Source organism: Portunus trituberculatus, chromosome 7, assembly GCF_017591435.1.
Source record: "Portunus trituberculatus isolate SZX2019 chromosome 7, ASM1759143v1, whole genome shotgun sequence".
In the NCBI taxonomy this organism is placed as follows: domain Eukaryota; kingdom Metazoa; phylum Arthropoda; class Malacostraca; order Decapoda; family Portunidae; genus Portunus; species Portunus trituberculatus.
The window spans coordinates 5,664,044-5,685,757 of NC_059261.1; the positions used below are offsets into that span (position 1 = coordinate 5,664,044).

Below are 21,714 nucleotides of genomic sequence, written 5' to 3' on the forward strand. Positions count from 1 at the left end.
TTGTTGTTGTTGTTGTTGTTGTTGTTGTTGTTGTTGTTGTTGTTGTTGTTATTCGATAAGAATACATATTTTCTTCAATATTTTCACGATGGCGTGCCTTCATTAACCCCTTCAGCACTACGACGGGTTTCCATATTCATTCTGGTCTATTTGGTGATTCTGTACAACTTCAGAAACTCATGTCGGGGATCAAAATAGTGAAGACTGGCCATTAATCTTCTGACCTCCATAGACCCTTCCTAATGTCAGTAAATTGATCTAATCGTACACAAAACTCATGGTAAAAATGGTAACAGTACTGAAGGGGTCAAAATAGTGAAGACTGTGGCCATTAATCTTCTGACCTCCATAAACCAATCCTAATGTCAATAAATTGATCTAATCGTACACAAAATTCATGGTAAAAATGTGTCCCAGTACTGAAGGGGTCAAAATAGTGAAAACTGTGGCCATTAATCTTCTGATCTCCATAGACCCTTCCTAATGTCAGTAATCCGATCTAATCGTACACAGATCTCAAGGAGAAAATGTGTCCCAGTACTGAAGGGATTAAGCTTCCCTCAAATATAAAATTCTTCCGTCTCACTATTCCACTACTTTCCAAAGGCTCTAGTTGAAGTGACGCGTGTTTACGAGAAGCGTGTGTTTATCATTCCAGGTCAGATTAACCCTCTCATTACTGGGACACTTTTTTCTTTTTTTACCTTCTGTTTGTGTACGATTAGACGATATTATTGACATTAAGAAGGGTCTATGGAGGTCGCAAGATTGATGGCTACAGTCATCAATATTTCAACCCTTTCAGAACTGGGACACATTTTTACCTTGAGTTTGTGTGACGATTAGTTTGTATTGACATTAGCAAGGCTCTATGGAGGTCAGAAGATTAATGGCTACAGTTTTCATTATAGACAACGACAGTCTGAAGAGGAGGAAAAGAAGGAAGGAAAGGAGGAGGAGGAGGAGGAGGAGAAGAATCAAGATAACAAAGATGAAGAGGAAAAGGAGGAGGAGGATGAAGAATAAAATAATGCAAAGATAGAGAAGGAGGAAGACTAGAAGAGGATTACACAAGAGGAGGAGGAAGAGAAGTAGGACCAAGATAACAAAGAGGAAGAAAAAAAGGAGGAGGAGGATGAAGAATAAGATAATGCAAAGATAGAGAAGGAGGAAGACTTTTTCTTTCTTGTGTTATGGCCTATAGCGCCTGTAGGCATACTTGAAGACCACCTGTGGGAAGCGCTGTTAGTGGCGCAGGCAGTTTTATTTATAGTGGCACCCATATCAGGGCCCATATCACCATACAAGAGCATCTACAACCTGGGTATCTTGGTGACATGTAGCTAACTTTAAACCACTCCACAAATGGCAAAGCTTCAAAGCGGTACGTGGTGGGATTAGAACCTATACGCGTGGACAGTCTGCCCGATCCCACCACCACCACCACTACCTTATCCACTACGCCACTGCCTTCCTAAAAGAGGTGACATAAGAGGAGGAGGAGGAGGAGGAGGAAATGAGACTTATTAATGCCATGAAATTCACCTCTTCACCTCTTCATCCCCTGACACCCCTTTCACCCCCATATCCGCCCCCCCACCACTCACTCAACCACCTGCACACCCCTCTCCCCCTCACACTCTTTCGTCAAGTGAAGCTAGCGCGGGTTCACCACAGTACTGGGAAGGCGAGATCAGCTGATGTATCTCTGCTCTTCCTTGTCCTCCTCTTCCTCCTCTTCTTCTTCTTCCTCCTCCTCCTCCTCCTCCTCTTCCTCCTAATCTTTCTCTCCCTTCTTCTTCTATTCCTTCGTTTAGTTTATATTTTGTGTGTTCTTTAATTTTCATTGTTTTTTTTTTTTAATATCCAAGAAGATTTTTCAAGTGAGTATTCTTTCATTTTGATCTGTTTGTCTAGTACCAACAGTGGTTCTTAATTTAACCCCTTCAGTGCCATGACGCGTTTCCATATTCATTCTGGTGACTATTTGGTGATTTTATACAGCTTCAGAAACTCATGTGGGGGATTAAAATAGTGAAGACTGTGGCCATTAATCTTCTGACCTCCATAGACCCTTCCTAATGTCAATAAAATGCTCTAATCGTATACAAATCTCAAGGTAAAATTGTGTCCCAGTACTGAAGGGGTTGAAATAATGAAGACTGTGGCCATTAATCTTCTGACCTCCATAGACCCTTCCTAATGTCAATAAAATGCTTTAATCGTACACAAATCTCAAAGTAAAAATGTGTCCCAGTACTGAAGGGGTTGAAATAGTGAAGACTGTGGCCAAAATTCTGACCTCCATAGACCCTTCCTAATATCAATAAAATGCTCTAATCGCACACAAATCTCAAGGTAAAAATGTGTACCAGTACTGAAGGGGTTAAAATAGTGAAGACTGTGGCCATTAATCTTCTGACCTCCATAGACCCTTCCTAATGTCAATAAAATGGTCTAATCGTACACAAATCTCAAGGTAAAAATGTGTCCCAGTACTGAAGGGGATGAGGGGACCATGTTGGGCTGTGTATGAATATTCTACTTTTTGTCTTAGTAAGATTTTGGAAGGTTAATGAATGGGCTTCACACGAATGTTGAGAAGTCAGGAAGGACATGGAAAGAAAAAGATTGAGAGCCACTGGTGTAATAGTAGCAGTAGTAGTAGTAGTAGTAGTAGTGGTGGTGGTGATGGTGGTGGTAGTAGAGTAGTAGTAGTAGTAGTAGTAGTAGTAGTAGTAGTAGTAGTAAAAGTAGTAGTGGTAGTATTAGTAGTAGTAGTAGTAGTAGGAGGAGAGAGAGAGAGAGAGAGAGAGAGAGAGAGAGAGAGAGAGAGAGAGAGAGAGAGAGAGAGAGAGAGAGAGAGATGGTTAAATGGATAGGCATACAGACAAACAGACAAATGAATAAATAAATAGATAGATAGAAGGAAAGAAGAAGAAGAAGAAGAAGAAGAAGAAGAAGAAGAAGAAGAAGAAGAAGAAGAAAAAAAAAAAAAAGAGGAAGAGAACACGAAAAAGAAGATCCACTATTTCTCTTTTCACTTCAACCTCCTCCTCCTCCTCCTCCTCCTCCTCCCTTGCATTACGTCGGCCGGAAATTAAGTTACGTCTGATTTATTTCAAGTTAAGTCGTCCTTTCAGTGACACACACACACACACACACACACACACACACACACACACACACACACACACGTACTGTATACTAAAAAGGAAGAAATTAAAAACTATTAGTCCCATAAACATCCATCCTCTCTCTCTCTCTCTCTCTCTCTCTCTCTCTCTCTCTCTCATAGCCACAGTAAAGATGGAGGACACAGCAAAGTTATCCATTATCCCTCCATTTTCTTTATTTTCCTTCGTCAGAGCCACAGCAAACCAGCAAATTTATCCATAATCCTTTTCTTTTTTCCTTATTTCCTTCATCAGAGTCGTTGTAAAATGGAAAACACACAAATTTATCCATTATTCCTTCAGTTTTCCTTCGTTTTCTTCGTCAGAGCCACACCTTAGGCCTGTCTCTCTCTCTCTCTCTCTCTCTCTCTCTCTCTCTCTCTCTCTCTCTCACCAAGACGATACAGATGATTAGCTGAGTTTTAAAGAGTATTCGTCCAATTGATAATTCAGAACACTTGTTAACATGTCACCAGAGTTACAGAAACACAATTTAAGAACCCGTGTCCCTTCAATTAGGACCCTTGGAAAATCGTGAAGGCGCAGCTCGGAAGCGTTTCAGAATATGGACCTGTATTCTGAAACGCTTTGCTCTCTCACCGCCACTGCTTCCCAAAGGCTCCAGTTGATGGTAGTCGTGTTTTTAAGAGTAGTTTTATGGTTTTGCTGATGGACTGGCAAGATTTAAAAGGAGAAACTGTCTTGAAAACCCGGGTGTAGTTGTCTCCGTGGCTTTGGAAAATTGTTGTAGAGAGAAGAGCATTTTTTAAAGGTGTTCTTATGGTTCTAGAGACAGATTAACAAGATTTCTACATTATTAACTGGAAAAACTGTCTTGAGAACCCGCCTAGTTGTCTCCGTGGCCTTGGAAAACTGTCGTGAGAGGTGTAGGCGTTTCTGAACACAGGCTAAGATGCAAAAAAACAGCAAATTTACCCATAATCCTTTCAGTTCTCCGTTCTTTCCTTCATCAGAGCCCACGGCAGGATGGAGAAGACAGACTACAAAAAGCCGCAGGATTTCGATGATATCCTACAGCAAGTTGGGTCCTTTGGGAAATACCAGAAGCTAAGGATCGTTCTCCTCTTCCTCCCGTGTTCCTTCTTCTTCGGCTTCACGGTAAGGATTAACAAGTATCCTTATTTGCAAACACAGATTCCTATTTTATCCTTTGAGTGAGAGAGAGAGGGTTCCTATGGGTATCCTTTAGTTATTTTTGTTCCTTGCATATTCCTACAGCTTCTTCTTCTTCTTCTTCTTCTTCTTCTTCTTCTTCTTCTTCTTCTTCTTCTTCTTCGTTAGAGTAGAGTAAGGATTTAGTGTTATTTCTATCGCCCTGGCATTCCTCCTACATCTTCTTCTTCTTCTTCTTCTTCTTCTTCTTCTTCTTCTTCTTCTTCTTCTTCTTCTTCTTCTTCTTCTTCTTCTTCTTCTTCTTCTTCTTCTTCTTTGGCTGTTTCTCTATACCTACGTATCATTTCCATTTTCTTTGCATCATACCACCTCCTCCTTTTTCTTCTTCATCTTACTTTTCCTTTCCCTTCTTCTTCTTCCTCCTCTTCATCTCCTTCTGCACTAAATCAACCTGCGAAGTCACTGAACCCTCCCTTTTGCATTCTTTCACTCCTCTCCTCGTCTTTCCCTTCAGTCCACCAGTGTTATGTTCGAGATGGTGGTGCCGCCTCACTGGTGCCACGTGCCGGGCCGCGAGAACACCTCCTCTCCCTTGACGAATGGAAAAACCTCACCATACCGCCAGAGTGAGAGGGACAGAGGGAGAGAAGGAGTGTGTGAGAGCCAGAAGGAGAGAGAGAGAGAGTGAGAGGAAGTGTGGGGAGGTTGAATGAATGACCTTGTGTTGTGTTTAGCTTGTTTTTTTGTGGTTGTGTGTGTTATTCTGTTTGTTATTGAGAGAGAGAGAGAGAGAGAGAGAGAGAGAGAGAGAGAGAGAGATAACTGATAAATAGAGCTTGCTGTGTTGTTTTTAGCTTGTGTGTGTGTGTGTTTGTGTGTGAAGGTTACCATATCCCAGAGAGAGAGAGAGAGAGAGAGAGAGAGAGAGAGAGAGAGAGAGAGAGAATAGATGAGCGAATAATTGAAGCTATAAAAAAAATAATAAAATAAATAAAACACCTGAGTCACACTAGCGAAGTAAATAAAGAAATAAATAAATAAATAAATAAATAAATAAATAAAATAAAATAGTCACGCTAGAGAGGTAAGTACGGTGACCTCCCCGGCAGAAGCAACGGCTCGAGCAAACTGTCAAGCTGCCAGATGTACGATGGTTACTGGGCGACAACGATCAACGGTACCCTCACCTACACCCCGACCACTGACATCAAGGGTAACTATCACACACTATTTTATTCTATTTATTTATTCATTTATTTATTTATTTGTGTATTAATTTCACTATTTATTTATTTATCTATCTATCTATCTATTCATTTGTTTTTTTATCTATCCATTTATCTAATCATTTATTTATTTATCTATTTATTTGTTTATTTATTTATCTATTTATCTATCTATCTATTTGTTTATTAGTTTATTTATCTATTTACCTATTTATTTGTTTATCTATCTATTTATTTATCTATTCATTAAGGTAAACAAACCTGAAGATTTTTTTTATACTATTTATTTTCAATTTTCTCTAATGTTTCTATGAAAAGTGATTAATCTGTTTTTCAAAGTGTGTAGCAGTATTTTACAGACCACTTACAAATATTCCAGAGCTTTTAGAAGTGTTTCACAATATTTAGAACTAATTTATAGGTTTCAGAAGCAATTTGTAGCATTCAGGTACGATTGGTAGCGTTTAGAACCAATTGGTAGCATTTAGACGCAATTGGCAGCGTTTGGGAGCGATCGACGGCGTTTAGAAGCGATTGGTAGCGTTTAGAAGCGATTGGAAGGGTTAAGAAGCGACTGACAGCGTTTGAAAGCGATTGGCAGCGTTTGGAAGCGATTGGTAGCGTTTGGAAGCGATCGACGGCGTTTAGAAGCGATTGGCAGCGTTTGGAAGCGATTGGAAGGGTTAAGAAGCGACTGACAGCGTTTGAAAGCAATTGCCACCGTTTGGAAGCGATTGGTAGCGTTTGGAAGCGATTGGAAGCGTTAAGAAGCGACTGACAGCGTTTAAAAGCGATTGGCAGCGTTTAGAAGCGATTGACAACGTTTAGGAGCGATTGGCAGCGTTTAGGAGCGATTGACAACGTTTAGGAGCGATTGGCAGCGTTTAGGGGCGATTGACAGCGTTTAGGAGCGATTGGCAGCGTTTAGGAGCGATTGGCAGCGTTTAGGAGCGATTGACAGCGTTTAGAAGCGATTGGCAGCGTTTAGAAGCGATTGACTGCGTGTAGGAGCGATTGGCAGCGTTTAGAAGCGATTGGTAGCGTTTAGAAGGGTTTTCAGAGCATGCACGTCGATTTTTCAGAGTGCAGCCACGGTTGGGAGTTTGAACAGAGTGATTTCATCGAGACGGACCCCACGGAGCATGAGTTGGTGTGTGACAAGTCCTCCTATGCCCACAATACCATGTCCATCAACCTGGCGGGCCGCGCGCTGGGCACCCTCATCATGCCAATGATCGCTGACAAGTAGTGAGTCTTGAGCGATTTTCCTAAACTCTACTACGACACGTCTACTTTAGTCGGAGTGACACGGGTTTTCAAGGGTGTTTTTTGTGATTCCAGTGATGGATTAACAATATTTCTACATTCTAAAAGCTGTACTTGAAATGACACGGGATTTCAAGGGTGTTTTTATGGTTCTAGTGACAGATTAACAACACTTTTACATTTCAAAAGGCTTTAGTTGAAGTGACACGGGTCTTTAAGGGTGTTTTTATGGTTCTTGTGGCAGATTAACAGCATTTCTATATTTCAAAGGTTTTAGTTGAAGTGACACGGATCTTTAAGGGTGTTTTATGGTTCTAGTGGCAGATTAACAGCATTTCTATATTTCAAAGGCTTTAGTTGAAGTGACACGGATCTTTAAGGGTGTTTTTATGGTTCTATCTAGTGACAGATTAACAACACTTCTACATTTCAAAGGCTTTAGTTGAAATTACACGGATCTTTAAGGGTGTTTTATGGTTCTAGTGGCAGAATAACAGCATTTCTATATTTCAAAGGCTTTAGTTAAAGTGACAGGGGTCTTTAAGGGTGTTTTTATCTGTTCTGTGTAAAGCTTCGGGAGGCGGATCATGTTTTACGTAGCAGTGGCCTCGTACATCATCTTCACCCTGCCCTTGCTGTGGGTGTCGCATCCCACTGCCAGGCTGCTGCTGCGCTTCATTCAGTGCTGTGGCTTTGAGACCAATTACCTCATGCCTTACGTCATCTGTGAGTACTGTGCTGTGTTCTCTTGCTGTGTCTAACTCCTAACTCCGTAAATTTCAATCTAATCCCACTAAAACACCTATTAAATGACGGAATCCTAAACAGTTAACTCTTAACTTCGTATATTTCAATCTAATCCCACTAAAACACCAAATAAATGACAGAATTCTAAATATTTCATGTTAATTCTATTAATAACACCATCAAACCCTCCTAAATCCTTCTATTTCAACCTAATCCCACTAAAACATCAAATAAATGATAGAATTCTAAATATTTCATGTTAATTCTATTAGTAACACCATCAAACCTTCCTAACTCCTTCTGTTTCAACCTAATCCCACTAAAACACCAAATAAATGACAGAATTTTAAATATTTCTTGTTAATCCTATTAGAACCACCATCAAACCCTTGTAACTCCTTTATTTCAACCTAATCCCACTAAAACAACATATAAATGACAGAATCCTAAATATTTCTTGTTAATCCTATTAATAATACCATCAAACCCTTGTAACTCCTTCTGTTTCTACCTAATACCACCAAAACACCAAATGAGTGACAGAATCATGATTATTTCATATTAATTATATTAGTAACACCATCAAATCCTCGTAAACCGTTATAATTTTTCAGTAAACCTATTAATAACAGTATCCAATCCTTCTAACTCTTTCTATTTCGACATAATCCATCTAGAAATATCGAGTAAATGTCACAATCCTAAACATTCCCTGTAATTTTATCAGTAACAGCATCCAACCCTCTTAACTCTTTATATTTCGACTAATCCTATTAGTAGCATCATCCAACCCTTTTAACTTATTGTATTTCAACTTAATCCTACCAATAACATCATCCAACCCTCATAACTTTTTACACTCCACTTAATCCTACCAGTAACATCATCCAACCCTTCTAATTCATCATGTTCAGACTTAATTCTATCAGTAATAGCATCCAGCTCTCTTAATTCTTCACATATCAACTTAATTCTACCAGTAACATCACCCAGCTCTCTTAATTCATCATTTTCAACTTAATCCCACAAGTAACATCATCCAATCCTTCTGTGTCCTTGTAGTGATGGAGCTGATCCCCCCTAACCGGCGTGACCTGACGGTGATGCTGACCTTCGTGTCGTGGACCCTGGGGATGTCCTCCATGTCCCTCGTGGCGTACCTAAGCATGCATTGGAAAGTGATCTCTGCTGTGTCTATCGTCCCAATGGTGCTTTCCTTCATCTATTGGCGGTAAGAGGATCCAATGCTCTAAGTTCGTCGAGAGAGAGAGAGAGAGAGAGAGAGAGAGAGAGAGAGAGAGTGTGTGTGTGTGTGTGTGTGTGTGTGTGTGTGTGTCAGCATGATTACTAGGTTATGTAACATATATATTCCTTATCACGACTCCTCCTAGCTCTTCCTTCTCCTTCTTCTCCTCTTCCTCCTCCTCCTCCTCCTCCTCTTCCTCTTCCTCCTCCTCTTCCTCATCATCATCATCACATGCGCAGGTGAAAATAACATAACTAAAAGACATGATTTAAGTCAACATACCTTTTTTTTTCTCTCTCTCTTTTTCTTGTCTCGTGTCTGTTTAACCTTCATCACTCTCATTGTCCCCGCTCTCTCTCTCTCTCTCTCTCTCTCTCAATGCAGGGTCATGAAGCGATCTGTGTGGCCGGTGAAGTCTTTTAGGAATATTCTGTCACCATTAAGACCCGGACTCTCAAGGTTAATAGTTTCAAATCGCCACTTAATTATTTGTCACACTTTCCTGTCTCTTATCTTTATTGACCTAATTTCCGTTTAATATATGTTCTTTTTCATTGTCTTCTTTCAGTCTTCCTTCCTTCCTTTCTTTTTTTTTCCACCTCTCTAGTGTAAAAGTCAACCAGTGTTCTGAATTATTCATCTTTCCTACCACGTATCTTTATTGGTCTACCTTATTTCCGTATATGCTTTCTTTTCCTTGTTTTCTTTCAGTCTTCCTTCCTTCCTTCCTTCCTTTCTTCCTGCCTTCCTTTCTCCCTCCGTTCTTTCCACCTCTCTAGTGCAAAAGTCGTGTTCTCAACCATTCATCCCTTTTCTGGTTGATGCCGGAGGTCCCTTTCTACTTCTGTATTTCCTCGATCCTTCCTGTGACTCGAACTCTGCAGGAGGGATCGAAGTTACAACACACCTTCCTTTATTTTTAGACCCGTTTTTTACTATTAAGGGGCATCAGGTATCGTAATAGGGCTCCATTTATCTATTCATTATCATTTCCACCATTCACTGTAGTCACCATCTTGTGTAGAATAAAAGGAAAGGATTATAACTTGTGTTTTTTTTTTTTTTTTCTTCTAGGATGCTTCCGGAGTCTCCTCGGTGGCTGCTGTCGAAGGGAAGGCTGAGAGAGTGTGCTGATATCCTGTTCAATGTAAGACAACCATGATGCGTCTCTCTCTGTTTAGTATTTGGTGATCTTATACAGCTTATGTGGGGATCAGAATAATGAAGACTCTGGCTATTAATCTTCTGACCTCCATAGATCCTTCCTAATGTCAATAAAATAGTCTAATTGCACAAAAAATTCAAGGTAAAAATGCGTCACTGGAGTTAAGTTTGTGGAGCGGCAGGAACAAAAGAAAGGGCGGTCTGCGTGGGGGAGCGCGGGCCACCTTGTACACTGAACGATAATTAACGATTTTTCTTGTATTATTTCTAGTTATTTATTCATTTATTTATTTTATTTATTTATTTATTTATTTATTTTTTTTTTTTTTTTGTAGAGGGAAGGGATAAAGGGTTGTTGTTTTATCATTAAACTGTTGTTGTTGGAGGTGGTGGTGGTGGTGGTGGTGTTACTAGCCTATTACTACTATTACCACCACTATATTTCCTTCAGATCGGCGCCGCTAATGGAACCAAGGGCACAGTGACACGGGAGGAGGTGGAGGAGGAGCTGCGTGACTTATCCTACCGCCTGCCTGCCAATGAACCGCTATCCAGAGTCTTCGTCTACCCAAAACTGAGACTCCGTGCTTGTATGCTCTTTCTTCTCTCGTAAGTCCCCGGGCTACACTCTGCATCACCTCTCCGCGCCTCCGCCACTTTCCAAAGGCTCTAGTTCGAGTGGTGCTGATTTCCAAGGGTTCTAGTGACAAATTAACAAGATTTCCACAGGTCTCCAAGGGTGTTTTTATGGTTTAGTGACAGATTAACTAGATTTCCACGTTATTAGCAAGAAAAAGTTAGTGACACGGGTTTGTAGGGGCGTTTTAGTGACATATTAGCAAGATTTTCACGATATTAGCAAGAGAAAATTAGTGGCACGGGGTGTTTTTATGGTTCTAGTGACAGATTAACAAGATTTCCACGTTATTAGCGGGAGAAACAGTCTTGGGAACCTGTCTATAGTCATCTGTGTGGCCTTGGAAAATAGTCGTGATTTCTGAATGCAAATGTTTTATCAGTAAAAGTGAAGAGAGAAGAATAGTTAGAAAATTAAGGAGAAAGAGGAGCAGAAGAGAGGAAAGATAACTCTCTCTCTCTCTCTCTCTCTCTCTCTCTCTCTCTCTCTAACCTAACCCAATTCTATGGTTCCAGGTTCACTCAGTTCCCGGTGTACGGTGTGGGGGTGATGTCAATGACGATAATGCCTGGGAACTACTTCATGAGCCACCTGATCCTCACCTTGTTTGAAATCCCGAGTGTCTTTGTGGGCCTCACTGTCACTCACTACTTCGGCAGACGGTTCCTCGCCTTCTCCTCTCTCTTCCTGTGCGGGATTTGTTGTATTGTTGCCCCATTCTGCGTGGACCGTAAGTGTTGTGGTGTTGTTGTTGTTGTTGTTGTGGTGGTGGTGGTGATGGTGGTGATATTTCTTTTTCTTTCCCTCCTATTTCGTATATGTCACTGACGGTTTAGCATTTATCCAGATAATAGTAGTAGTAGTAGTAGTAGTAGTAGCAGCATAGTGTACTCTAAAATGGCTCCTCGATTTCAAACCACATTGTAGCTTATTTTCTGCTGATCAACGCATTTATTACAAGGACAGCTCACGGTTTTCCTCAAGATCTGACAACCACGCCTTCCCTGGGGCACCATTCAAAGCGAGACACGGGAGCCACTTTAGAGTACACAGGCCAGTAGTAGTAGTAGTCCTAATGTCAACAGAATCGTTCAATCTTACCCAAAACTCGTAGTAAAAAAATACGTCCCAGTACTGAAGAGGATAAACACACTTGGTGGCATCTGAATCTTTTCCTCAGATATGTGGAAGCTAATAGCAGTCCTGGCAGTCCTTAAGCTCGCTGTATCCTGCACCTTGTATCTCGTCTTCCTGCTGCCCTCGGAGATCCTACCCACGCCTGTCAGGACCTCAGGAGCAGGGCTAACTGTGGTCTCAGGAATGTTGGGAATGACCTTCGCTCCTTATCTACTGCAAGTGAGTTTTGGACAGTGTTGAGTGGTGGTGATGGTGATGGTGATGGTGGTGGTGGTGGTGGTGGTGGTGATAATGTTAGTTTTCTTTTTCTTTTCTCTGTGTTGTGTAGATTAGGTTACGTTAGTAGTGGTAGTAGTAGTAGTAGTAGTAGTAGTAGTAGTAGTAGTAGTAGTAGCAGCAGCATTAGTAGAACCAGAAATAGTAGTAGTACCAGTAATAATAGTAGTACCAGTAATAGTAATAGTAGTAGTAGCAGTAGTAATAGCAATAGTACTAGTAGCAGTATCAGTATCAGTACCAGTAATATTAGTAGTACCAATAATAGTAGTAGTAGCAGTAGTAGTGACAGTAACCACCGCTTTCTTCCAGTCCGGACAGGGAGGCACCTTACAGTACTGGGTGTTGCTGGGAATCACACTGTTGGGGGCCTTGACAGTCGTTCCCATCCCGGAAACCTTAGGGCTGGTTATGCCTCAGACTTTCCTGGAGGGGGAGGAGCTGGGGCGCGGCAGACCCCTCACCGCCTGGATACACAAATGGAACGTGCACAAATACCCCGCAGCGCCTCCACACCACACGAAGGAGGAGGTGCAGGATCTCATGAACGGGAAGGCTTAGGGAATCTCTTTGGTAGTAGTCATTTAGAGAGAATCTAGTGGGTTAAAGGGTATTTTGGTTAAATTTAGTGTTGGAGAAAGAAAAGTGATCAGGGAATCTTGTTTTAAAGCAGTTATAAGGAGTTTCAGGGCTTTCAAAGAGGATCTAGTGGGTTAAAGAGTGTTCAGGGTAAATTTAAAGTGTTGGAGAAGGAAAAGTGATCAGGGAATCTTGTTTTAAAGCAGTTTTTAAGGAGTTCCAGGGCTTTCAAAGAGGATTTAGGGTGTTTAAAAGGTGTTCTAGATAAATTTAAAGAGTTTTCGTCCTGTTTAGAGTATTGGCAAACGAAAAGACTTAGTGAATCTCGTTTTGAAGTGATTACATAGAATTTTAGGGCTTTCAAAGAAGATTTAGGAAGTTTAAACAGTGTTCTAAGTCAATTTGGAGTTTTTTCAGCGTGTTTAGGATATTAGAAATGGAAAAGACTTAGGGAATCTTGTTTTGAAGCGGTTGTAAAGAGTTTTAGAGCTTTGAAAATAGATTTAGGAAGTTTAAAGAGTGTTCTAGACATATTTAAAGAGTTTCCGTCGTGTATGGTGTTAAAGATAGAAAAGTGAACTGTGAATCTTGTTTTGAAGCGGTTATAAAGAATTCTAGGGTCTTCAAAGAGGATACAGCGGGTTTAAAAGGTGTTCGATCATGTTTAGTATTAGTAAAGAGAGGGAGAGAGAGCGAGAGAGAGGAAAAAAGGGTGGGAAAGCTAATTAAGTATCATATTAACATTATTCGGTCATTATTTGTCATATGTATTCATTTTCATCGCTTGCACTTCATTATATATTTTTTCCCATTTTTTTTTCTATTCCTCCTTTTCATTTCGAAGTGATGAGATGTAAAAATAAAATAGATAGATAAATAGATAAATAAATGAATAAATATAGTACATATCATGCATTCCTAATCTTTCTTTTTGTCCTGGTGGTGGTGGTAGTAGTAGTAGTAGTAGTAGTAGTAGTAGTAGTAGTAGTAGTAGTAGTTGTTGTAGCAGTAGTAGTAGTAGTAGTAGTAGTAGTAGTAGTTGTTGTAGTTGATGTAGCAGCAATAGTAGTAGTAGTAGTAGTTGTTGTTGTTGTTATTGTTGTTGTTGTTGTTGTAGCAGTAATAGTAGTAGTAATAGTAGATGTAGTTGTTGTAACAGTAACAGTAGTAATAGTAGGAGTAGTAGTAGTAGTAGTAGTTATTGTTGTTGTAGCAGTTATAGTAGTAGTAGTAGTAGTAGTAGTAGTAGTAGTTATTGTTGTTGTAGCAGTAGTAGTAGTAGTAGTAGTAGCAGTAGTAGTAGTAGTAACAGTAATAATAGTAGTAGTAGTAGTAGTAGTAGTAGTAGTAGTAGTAGTAGTAGTAGTAGTAGTAGCAGCAGTAGTAGTAGTAGTACATAATACCCCATAGAATAAGATCAACATCAATATCAAGAGGGTGCACTGAACTCCAATGACTCAGCTGTAATAACCCCTTTGGACCCTCCCCTGTCACCTCTCCACTCTCCACCTGCCCCTCATCGCACACCACAACCATTAATATCGTACTTATTTCTTCACTTGTTTTCTTCCCTCTTTTCTCCTTTTTTTTTTTTTTTATTTAATTTTTTTGTATTTTTTCTTTTTTTTCATATTTTTCTTTCTTTTTTCTCTCGTGAACCATTTATCGTAGTTTTATTCATATTTTTCTTTCTTTTTTCTCTCGTGAACCATTAATATCGTAGTTTTATTCTTTTGTTTTTTTCATCTTCTTTCTTTTCTTTTCCCTATTTATCGTAGTTTTATTCTTTAATTTTCATGTTTTCTCTATTTCATTCTTTTTTTCATATTATTTCTTTTCTTTTTACTCGTTTTACTTTCTTTTTCTCCAATTTCTCCTTTCATTTCTTTATCTTTTCTCTATTTTTTTCTCTTTTTTTTTTTTTACTATTCTTCCAACGTCAGGGAATGTCCGGCCAAGAGGAACCAACACGCAACAACAACAAGATAAATAAATAAATAAATAAAATGCCAAACTAAACATACTAGACCCATTAGGTAATTACCATGTGTCACGTATCTGTCATGTGTCACGTATCAAACAATCATCGTACGGTAGCTACCTCATTATCGTACACTCTCCCTTTTACAACATACCGTAACGCCTACATCAACCACCTTAGCACCATAATTATCGTACTTATAACACGGTCTGACCTCGTAAAACACACAACAACCCACACAAATAAATTTCCCGGTAATGACTCCACAAATATACTCAATTGATAGGTTATATAATGTGTATCCTTTTCTCCCATTCTTCTCTTCCCCTATGTGGCTTTCCTACAGCTACATGGCATTTAGATCCCCACGAATGGCCTAGTACGGTGCAGTGCGTGTGTGTGTGTAAGGTTCGTGTTCAAAAACGCTTTTTTCTCACACCAAGACTATTTTCCAAGGCGACAAAGATGAGTAGCGGGGTTTTCAAGAGTGCTTCTCCAGTTGATAATGTAGAAATGTTGTCACTCTGCCTCTAGAACTGTAAAAATTGCTTAAAAACTTTTTATTCTCTCACCACGTCTATTTTCCAAGGCGACAAAGATGAATAGCGGGGTTTACAAGAGTGCTTCTCCAGTTGATAATGTAGAAATCTTGTCACTCTGCCTCTAGAATCGTAAAAATACCTTAAGAAACTCGTGTAAATTTGAATGAAGCCCTTGAAATAGTGGAGGGGAAGCAGAGAAGTGTTTGAGAATACGAGCTTCAGGTTTTGTAGACGTGCTAACCTCATTATGTTGTAAGTTCTTGAAGTGAAGTGTTATTCTCCTACCACGTCTGTTAACCCCTCCAGTGCTACCGAGCGCTTCCATATTCATTCTGCTTACTATTTAGTGATTTTATACAGCTTCAGAAACTTACATATGTTGGGATTAAAATAGTGAAGACTGTGGCCATTAACACCTTCAGTACTGGGACATATTTTTACCTTGAGTTTTGAGTATAACTGATCATTTTATTGACAATAGGAAGGGTCTGTGGAGGTCAGAAGATCGATGGCCAGAGTCTTTGCTATTTTTAATCCCACACATGAGTTTCTGAAGCTGTATAAAATAATCGTGAAATAATAAGAAGAATGAATGTGGAAACGCGTCATGGTACTGAAGGGGTTAATCTTCTGACCTGCATAGACCCTTCCTAATGTCAATATAATCATCTAATCATACTCAAACTCGTGGTAAAAATGCGGCCCACTACTGAAGGGGTTAAAAACAATTAATTGAAGGCCCTGGAACGCTTGAGAACATAGCCATATTGATCCTTATTGACTTGCATTCTTCTTTCCTTCCTCGCAAAAGTGAAATGGCGCAGCGTCAGTCTGGGTGTTGCTGGGGACGATGTGTTGGTGTCTGCTGGATCGCCGTGACTCTCCTACTGACGGTGGTGACGGTGCTGACTCCAGGTATACACACACACACACACACACACACACACACACACACACACACACACACACACACACACACACACAGGGACTAGCGTGACTGCAGAGTTTGGTTGCCCACACTTTGCATGTCCATTCTTCCCTCTGTGGCACTGTACCTCACAGGGAGTGGCCTACCAAGTGAGAGTATTGTCCCTTAACCAACTGACTCTCTCTCTCTCTCTCTCTCTCTCTCTCTCTCTCTCTCTCTCTCTCTCTGTGTTGCCTCTCCTTCTACTGCTATTTTCACGCTAACATTTCTTTCTTTTCCATAAGAGTGTTGGGTTAGAGAGAAGTGACCAGTACATACACACACTCTTCTAACTGTCTTCAGCCTCTTCTCTTGTACCTCCTCCTTCTATCAATATTTTCACGCTAACTTCTCATGTTTATACGTAAGAGGAGAGCTGGCCAAGGAAGAGGTGAGGAAAGTACTGGACGTCTGGTATGAAGTGAAAAAGAACGATAAAATAAAGGAAAGATGATTAAAATGGGGGATAATCCGTCTAATTGATCTATTTTCTTTTATCTAACTTCAGCATCGGAGGGCGTGGCGGTGGTAGCCCTACACGAGTATCGGGCTTACCTGATGGCATGGCAGGAGAAGGCTGGCGGGAGCGCGGGAGTGTCTCTGTGTGGACTGGTACAACTCCTTACCACGCAGATCGAGCTCAATGCGACCGTCATGCATATCTCCGCCAACAACGTCACTCTTGTCACTGTTGGTAAGTTTGGTGTGCCCTGACCTCACCTTATCTCCTTCAGTACTGACACATTTTTACCGTGAGTTTTGGGTACGATTAGACCATTTTATTCACATTAGGAAGGGTCTAAGGAGGTCAGAAGTATAATGGCCACAGTCTTCGCTATTTTAATCCCCACATAAATTTCTGAAGCTGTATAAAATCGCCAAATAATAACCAGAATATGGAAGCGCGTCCTGGTACTGAATGGGTTAATATTTCATGTATCTACTCATTTTACGTAAGTTTAAGACGTAACTTTCCCTCATTTGACATTTTTCACTTTAGGTTTGCGCGATTACGGGATGAACATGACGGTGAAAGTGAATAACAATGAACAAAGCGTAGGGACCTTCCTGGAGGGGAGAGCGTGGACCCCTGTGTGTGTAGGAGTGTGCCAACAGCCTGCCAATGACACCCCGGGACGCCCCACAGCACCCACCACCGCGCCACACCACGCCTACGTTTACCAGGTGAGTGGCGTGGGTGTTGTTGGTGTTTCTGTTGTGCTAGTGACAAATTAACGAGATTCCTACATTATGCATAACAGGAGTAACAGTCTTGAGAAACCGGCTTTTGGTTTCTGTGGCCTTGGAAAACAATCGGTGTGAGAAAGAGATGTGTTTGAATGTGTGGCTGTTTAAAGAGTGAAGCTGAGTATATCTAGCAACGATCTCTCTCTCTCTCTCTCTCTCTCAGGCGTGGGTGAGTGTTAGTGGGCACGTTACAACCTTGGGGGAGGTGGAGGTTTCAAGCAACGCCACCGTGTTGTGGGGTTACCATCTGGGCAGCCAACTTTATGACTACCATTCCTTCAACGGGTTTGTAGCAGCTGTGTCTCGCAGTGCATCCCTCAATGATCCCGCCCTTCTGCCCTCCTCCTGCCTCGCCATGGTCCGGGTGGCGGAAGATATGAAGTCCCTAGAATCCTGGAGGCGGTTTGGCAATATATTCTTGGAGGAGATGGATGACACCGTGGTTTGTGAAGAGGAGGAGCTTGATGTGACGCTAACAGGCCCGATGGATTACGAGAACTTTGACCGGCGGTGTCGGGGACTGGGTGGTCGGCTACTGACGCAGGACGAAAGGGATCAGGGAAGGGATATGGAGGCAGGGCAGCTTCAGGAGGAGGAAAAAATGGACCAGAATAGCGATATAAATGAAACAGGACTAGTGAAGAAGGAGGAAGTGGATCAAGGCAAGCAGCTGTACACATATCTATTCTCCGGTGACAGTGCTGATCTCAATAGCACTGCTCGCTGCACCGCACTAGTCGGAGATAGCGTCACTGAGCTGCCCTGCGTGACTGACCTCCACTCTACCCTTTGTCGTGTGCCCGCCTCTCTCCTCTACACACTCTTCGGCGATATTGAAGGCTTTGATCACCATTACACCCTGAAGCTTGTCCCCGAGGGCTTTTTCTTCGAGGGCAGGGATGGCTTGAGCAATATCAGCGAGGTGGATGGGGCGTGGGTGCTGTGGTCCAGTCTGCACCACAGAAGATGGAATTTGATGCACTCCTGGCCTATGGGACGGAGGCAGTGGCGGTCACCACGGCCCGCCATGATCACTCCTCTCACTCTCTCTTCTTGTAATTCCCTTGAGTTCTCCAGTAACGACGGTCTGTGTTACCTGAGTTACTTCCGCTGCGATGGGCTCCTCCAGATAACGGACGGCAGTGACGAGGAGAGCTGCCATGTTCCTTTTTTTATCCCCTCGGATGACCAGAGGAGCTTCAACCCTTTCCCGGAGTTCAGCCGCTCAGAAGTGGAGTATACCATGGACATCATCAACATCGGCAAAATGACGTCACTGGAGGACATGGCGGTGATGGAGATTCTGTTTGACTTTTCCTGGCACGATTATCGCCTCAATTTCGTCTTTCACAACGAGCTGGACAACATATTCCCTTGCATGCACGCGTGGACGCCGCATGTGCTTGTGTTTGCTGGCTCCCCCGCAGGCCAGATGATCCATAGCAAGTCTACCAGCTCCAAGTGTTATGTTCGCTGGCACAACGAGGGGGAAACGCTCCGCCACCACCGCAACCTCACTGACCCATATATGAGTAAGTCTTGCAGAGAGAGAGGGGAGGGGGCGGTAGGAACGAAAGTTAACTGAAAAAAAAATAATGAAATGAAAAAGTATTAACGGATATGAATATATATAGAGAAAGAGACTTTTCTTACATAACGTAATCAATAGCACATTCTCCTTTCCTTATGTGATTAATCCACGAAGTAATCATTATAACTAAACAAAACACATCTAACAGTCTAACTCGTTGCCTCCTCGTCCTCTTCCAGGCAGGCAACCGGAGAAGAACGCGAAGATCTGGATAAGGAAAAAGGAGAGACTCCACCTCGCCAGCCCATGTAACCTCAGACTTGACGCTTTTCCCTTCGGACAATACCAATGTAAAGTGATGTTCGAACTCGGCACAGATGAGCAAATGAAGTGGGTACAAAAGACAGCCTTGGGAGACGACTACCAGCTGCACTACTCCGGGAAGTTAGATCTTTATGACTACATGCTAGACAAGATTACCGTTAGCACTCGTGTTCATAGACTCACCCTCACTCTTTATATTTCAGGCCAGCCAGCTCACCATGTTCTGAATAGCTTTGCCCCGAGTGCCTTCATGTTTTTAATCAGTTATTCCACCTTTTATTTCCCTCTCACGGATTTCAACGAGAGAATCATGGCCTCTCTGACTTCCCTTCTCGTGTTGGTTAGCCTATCCGCCCAGAGTTCAGGAAATTATGTTAGAACACCCTATTTAAAAGCGATCGACTTATGGTTTGTCTTGCTCATCATCTACTGTTTCTTGGTGATCATTTGTAACGTGGTGGTCAACGCTCTGTTGGTGAGAGAGAATGAGATGAAACCTATTCTGGTGATGAAGATTAGCCCGTCGGGGTTTCAAGGGGAGAGGAAGAGGAGGTGTAGGTTTGGATGCATCTCTTCTCTTGCGTTCAACGCTATGAGCCGTGTGATGTTATCGCTCCTTTTCATTGCTACTCTCATTGGTTATTTCATAAGAGCACTTGGGCTCCTTAATCTTAACCTTAATTTCTAGTTCTCGTGTCTGTGTGTTGAACTACTGGTAGAGAGAGAGTGTAGGTCCTATATGTTGTACAGTAGGTAGGCTATCTCTCTCACCCCTCGTGGCTGTGTGTTACGGGAGAAATGGTATCATATTAACTCCTTCAGTACTGGGACGCTTATTTACCATGAGTTTTGGGAGTGATTAGACGATTTTATCTACGTTACGAACTGTCTATGGACAGAAGATTAATAGCCAGAGTCTCCACTATTCTAATCCCTACCTGAGTTTTTGAAGCTGTATAAAGTCGCCAAATAGTAAGCAGAATGAATATGGAAGCGCGTCATGGTACTGAAAGGGTTCAAGTCACGGCACCCTTCCTGAGACGCAACTAATCGCTCTGACTGAATTAAAAGTCTGTGATCCTTTATGCACTCTAGTTATTGCGATCGTATAACACTATTAGTACTCTATCGTCTGTTGTGGATGTCACATGTATTCCGTAGGAAATGTGGCGTAGGAAATTTGGCGCGCCGCTCTTCTGACGCCACCTCTCCGCATGTTTTCATACATTACCGTCTTTTTCTTATCACATCACTCACCCCGAATGGTTTTGTCCAACGATATTAGTTCATTGTGGTTGTTATTCTGGTAAGTGATCTGATTACATGAAAAACAGTATAATAGATGATCTATATGTATTCTAGCTCTTCAAGACGTAAATTTGACACACTGTAATGGGAAAGTACCTACTCGTAGTAAGTACTCGTTTCCTTATAGACACCAAACTATGTTGAAATATATCGCAAATCAACAGAATTTCAGTTTTTCATTAGTGTGACATGGAAATTTCGTATCTATTTCATCGTTGTCAATAATTTCTAAACACTACTAGATCATTATCTGTTTCTTTTATTCCCCTGTTATTTCTTCACTATTCTCTCTCTCTCTCTCTCTCTCTCTCTCTCTCTCTCTCTCTCTCTCTCTCTCTCTCTCTCTCTCTCAGGTAGAGGGTGGAGCGCGAGGCATGTGATGATGATGGAGTGTGTGAAGTAATAAGTGTGGCAGGCAGGAATGAGATGATGAGCAATGTGACTATAGTCTACAACCTCTTTTCTCACACTTTCTTTCACCACTGCTCTTCCCACCCCCTTTCTATTTAACTTGGTGTCTTCCTTTCACTCCCCTATAAAAAAAAATCGTGAGGGAATCGTGGAATGCTAGTGTGAAGAGAGTTAGAGAGTGGATGGTGTGAGATGGAGATACGAAGGAAAGGCTAAGTGAAGCTGTGAAGTTCCTGGAGATAATCTGAATGTGGCTTGATAGAAATGCAGGAATCCCTTACATGAGTTTTGGATGTAGACAAAATTTAAATCCCAAATGAAGCAGGAAAGGGTCGTAAGAACAAGATCAAGTGGCGATTTTTTGGCGGGCAGAAGACATTCAAGACAAGACGCGCCACACGCCCTCCATTGTGAGTCAGCGGGTAAGTGTCAATATTATAGTGGAATATTACTGTAAAGCGTTATCATCTGTGCAGTTTGTGTTGGCGACAAGCTTCGTGGATGTATAGTGGTTGTATGGTAAAGTTAGGATGTGTGGGTTACATCGATATTCTTGGATATTGAGGGCAGATTAGCAGGGCATTCCCAGTTCACTTCATGGTTAAGCTCTGGCAGAGGAAGGCTACGTGCGACCGATAGAGAATGACTGGGGCATTAGTATAGGTGTGTGTGTGTGTGTGTGTGTGTATGGTTGGTTAATGTCCTCAGAAGCACAAAACAACTATACATGTGATACCCTCAATAATGATTTACTTCGTCTATGAAGTTTAGTTCTTCCTGCGTAAGGCTTTTATTGTCTTATAGTCATGCTTTG

General features: G+C 41.6%; 2 protein-coding genes across 2 annotated transcripts; both read left to right on the forward strand.

Annotated features, from left to right (window-relative positions):
- The first annotated feature begins 1,684 nt into the window (after positions 1–1,684).
- LOC123520259 (organic cation transporter 1-like) lies at positions 1,685–13,497 on the forward strand. The gene is made up of 12 exons (XM_045282378.1): positions 1,685–1,883; positions 4,151–4,295; positions 4,825–4,936; positions 5,420–5,523; positions 6,619–6,784; positions 7,374–7,528; positions 8,612–8,780; positions 9,870–9,942; positions 10,411–10,568; positions 11,112–11,326; positions 11,777–11,952; positions 12,322–13,497. The coding sequence occupies exons 4-12, from the start codon at positions 5,454–5,456 to the stop codon at positions 12,568–12,570; spliced, it is 1,431 nt and encodes a 476-aa protein (XP_045138313.1). The 5' UTR covers positions 1,685–1,883; positions 4,151–4,295; positions 4,825–4,936; positions 5,420–5,453; the 3' UTR covers positions 12,571–13,497.
- A 2,342-nt stretch (positions 13,498–15,839) lies between these two features.
- Positions 15,840–20,679, forward strand: LOC123519836. Its single transcript, XM_045281370.1, has 5 exons — positions 15,840–16,026; positions 16,587–16,772; positions 17,079–17,263; positions 17,490–18,858; positions 19,097–20,679. Exons 1-5 carry the CDS (start codon positions 15,927–15,929, stop codon positions 19,867–19,869), a joined length of 2,613 nt encoding a protein of 870 aa, XP_045137305.1. The 5' UTR covers positions 15,840–15,926; the 3' UTR covers positions 19,870–20,679.
- Positions 20,680–21,714: the final 1,035 nt, after the last annotated feature.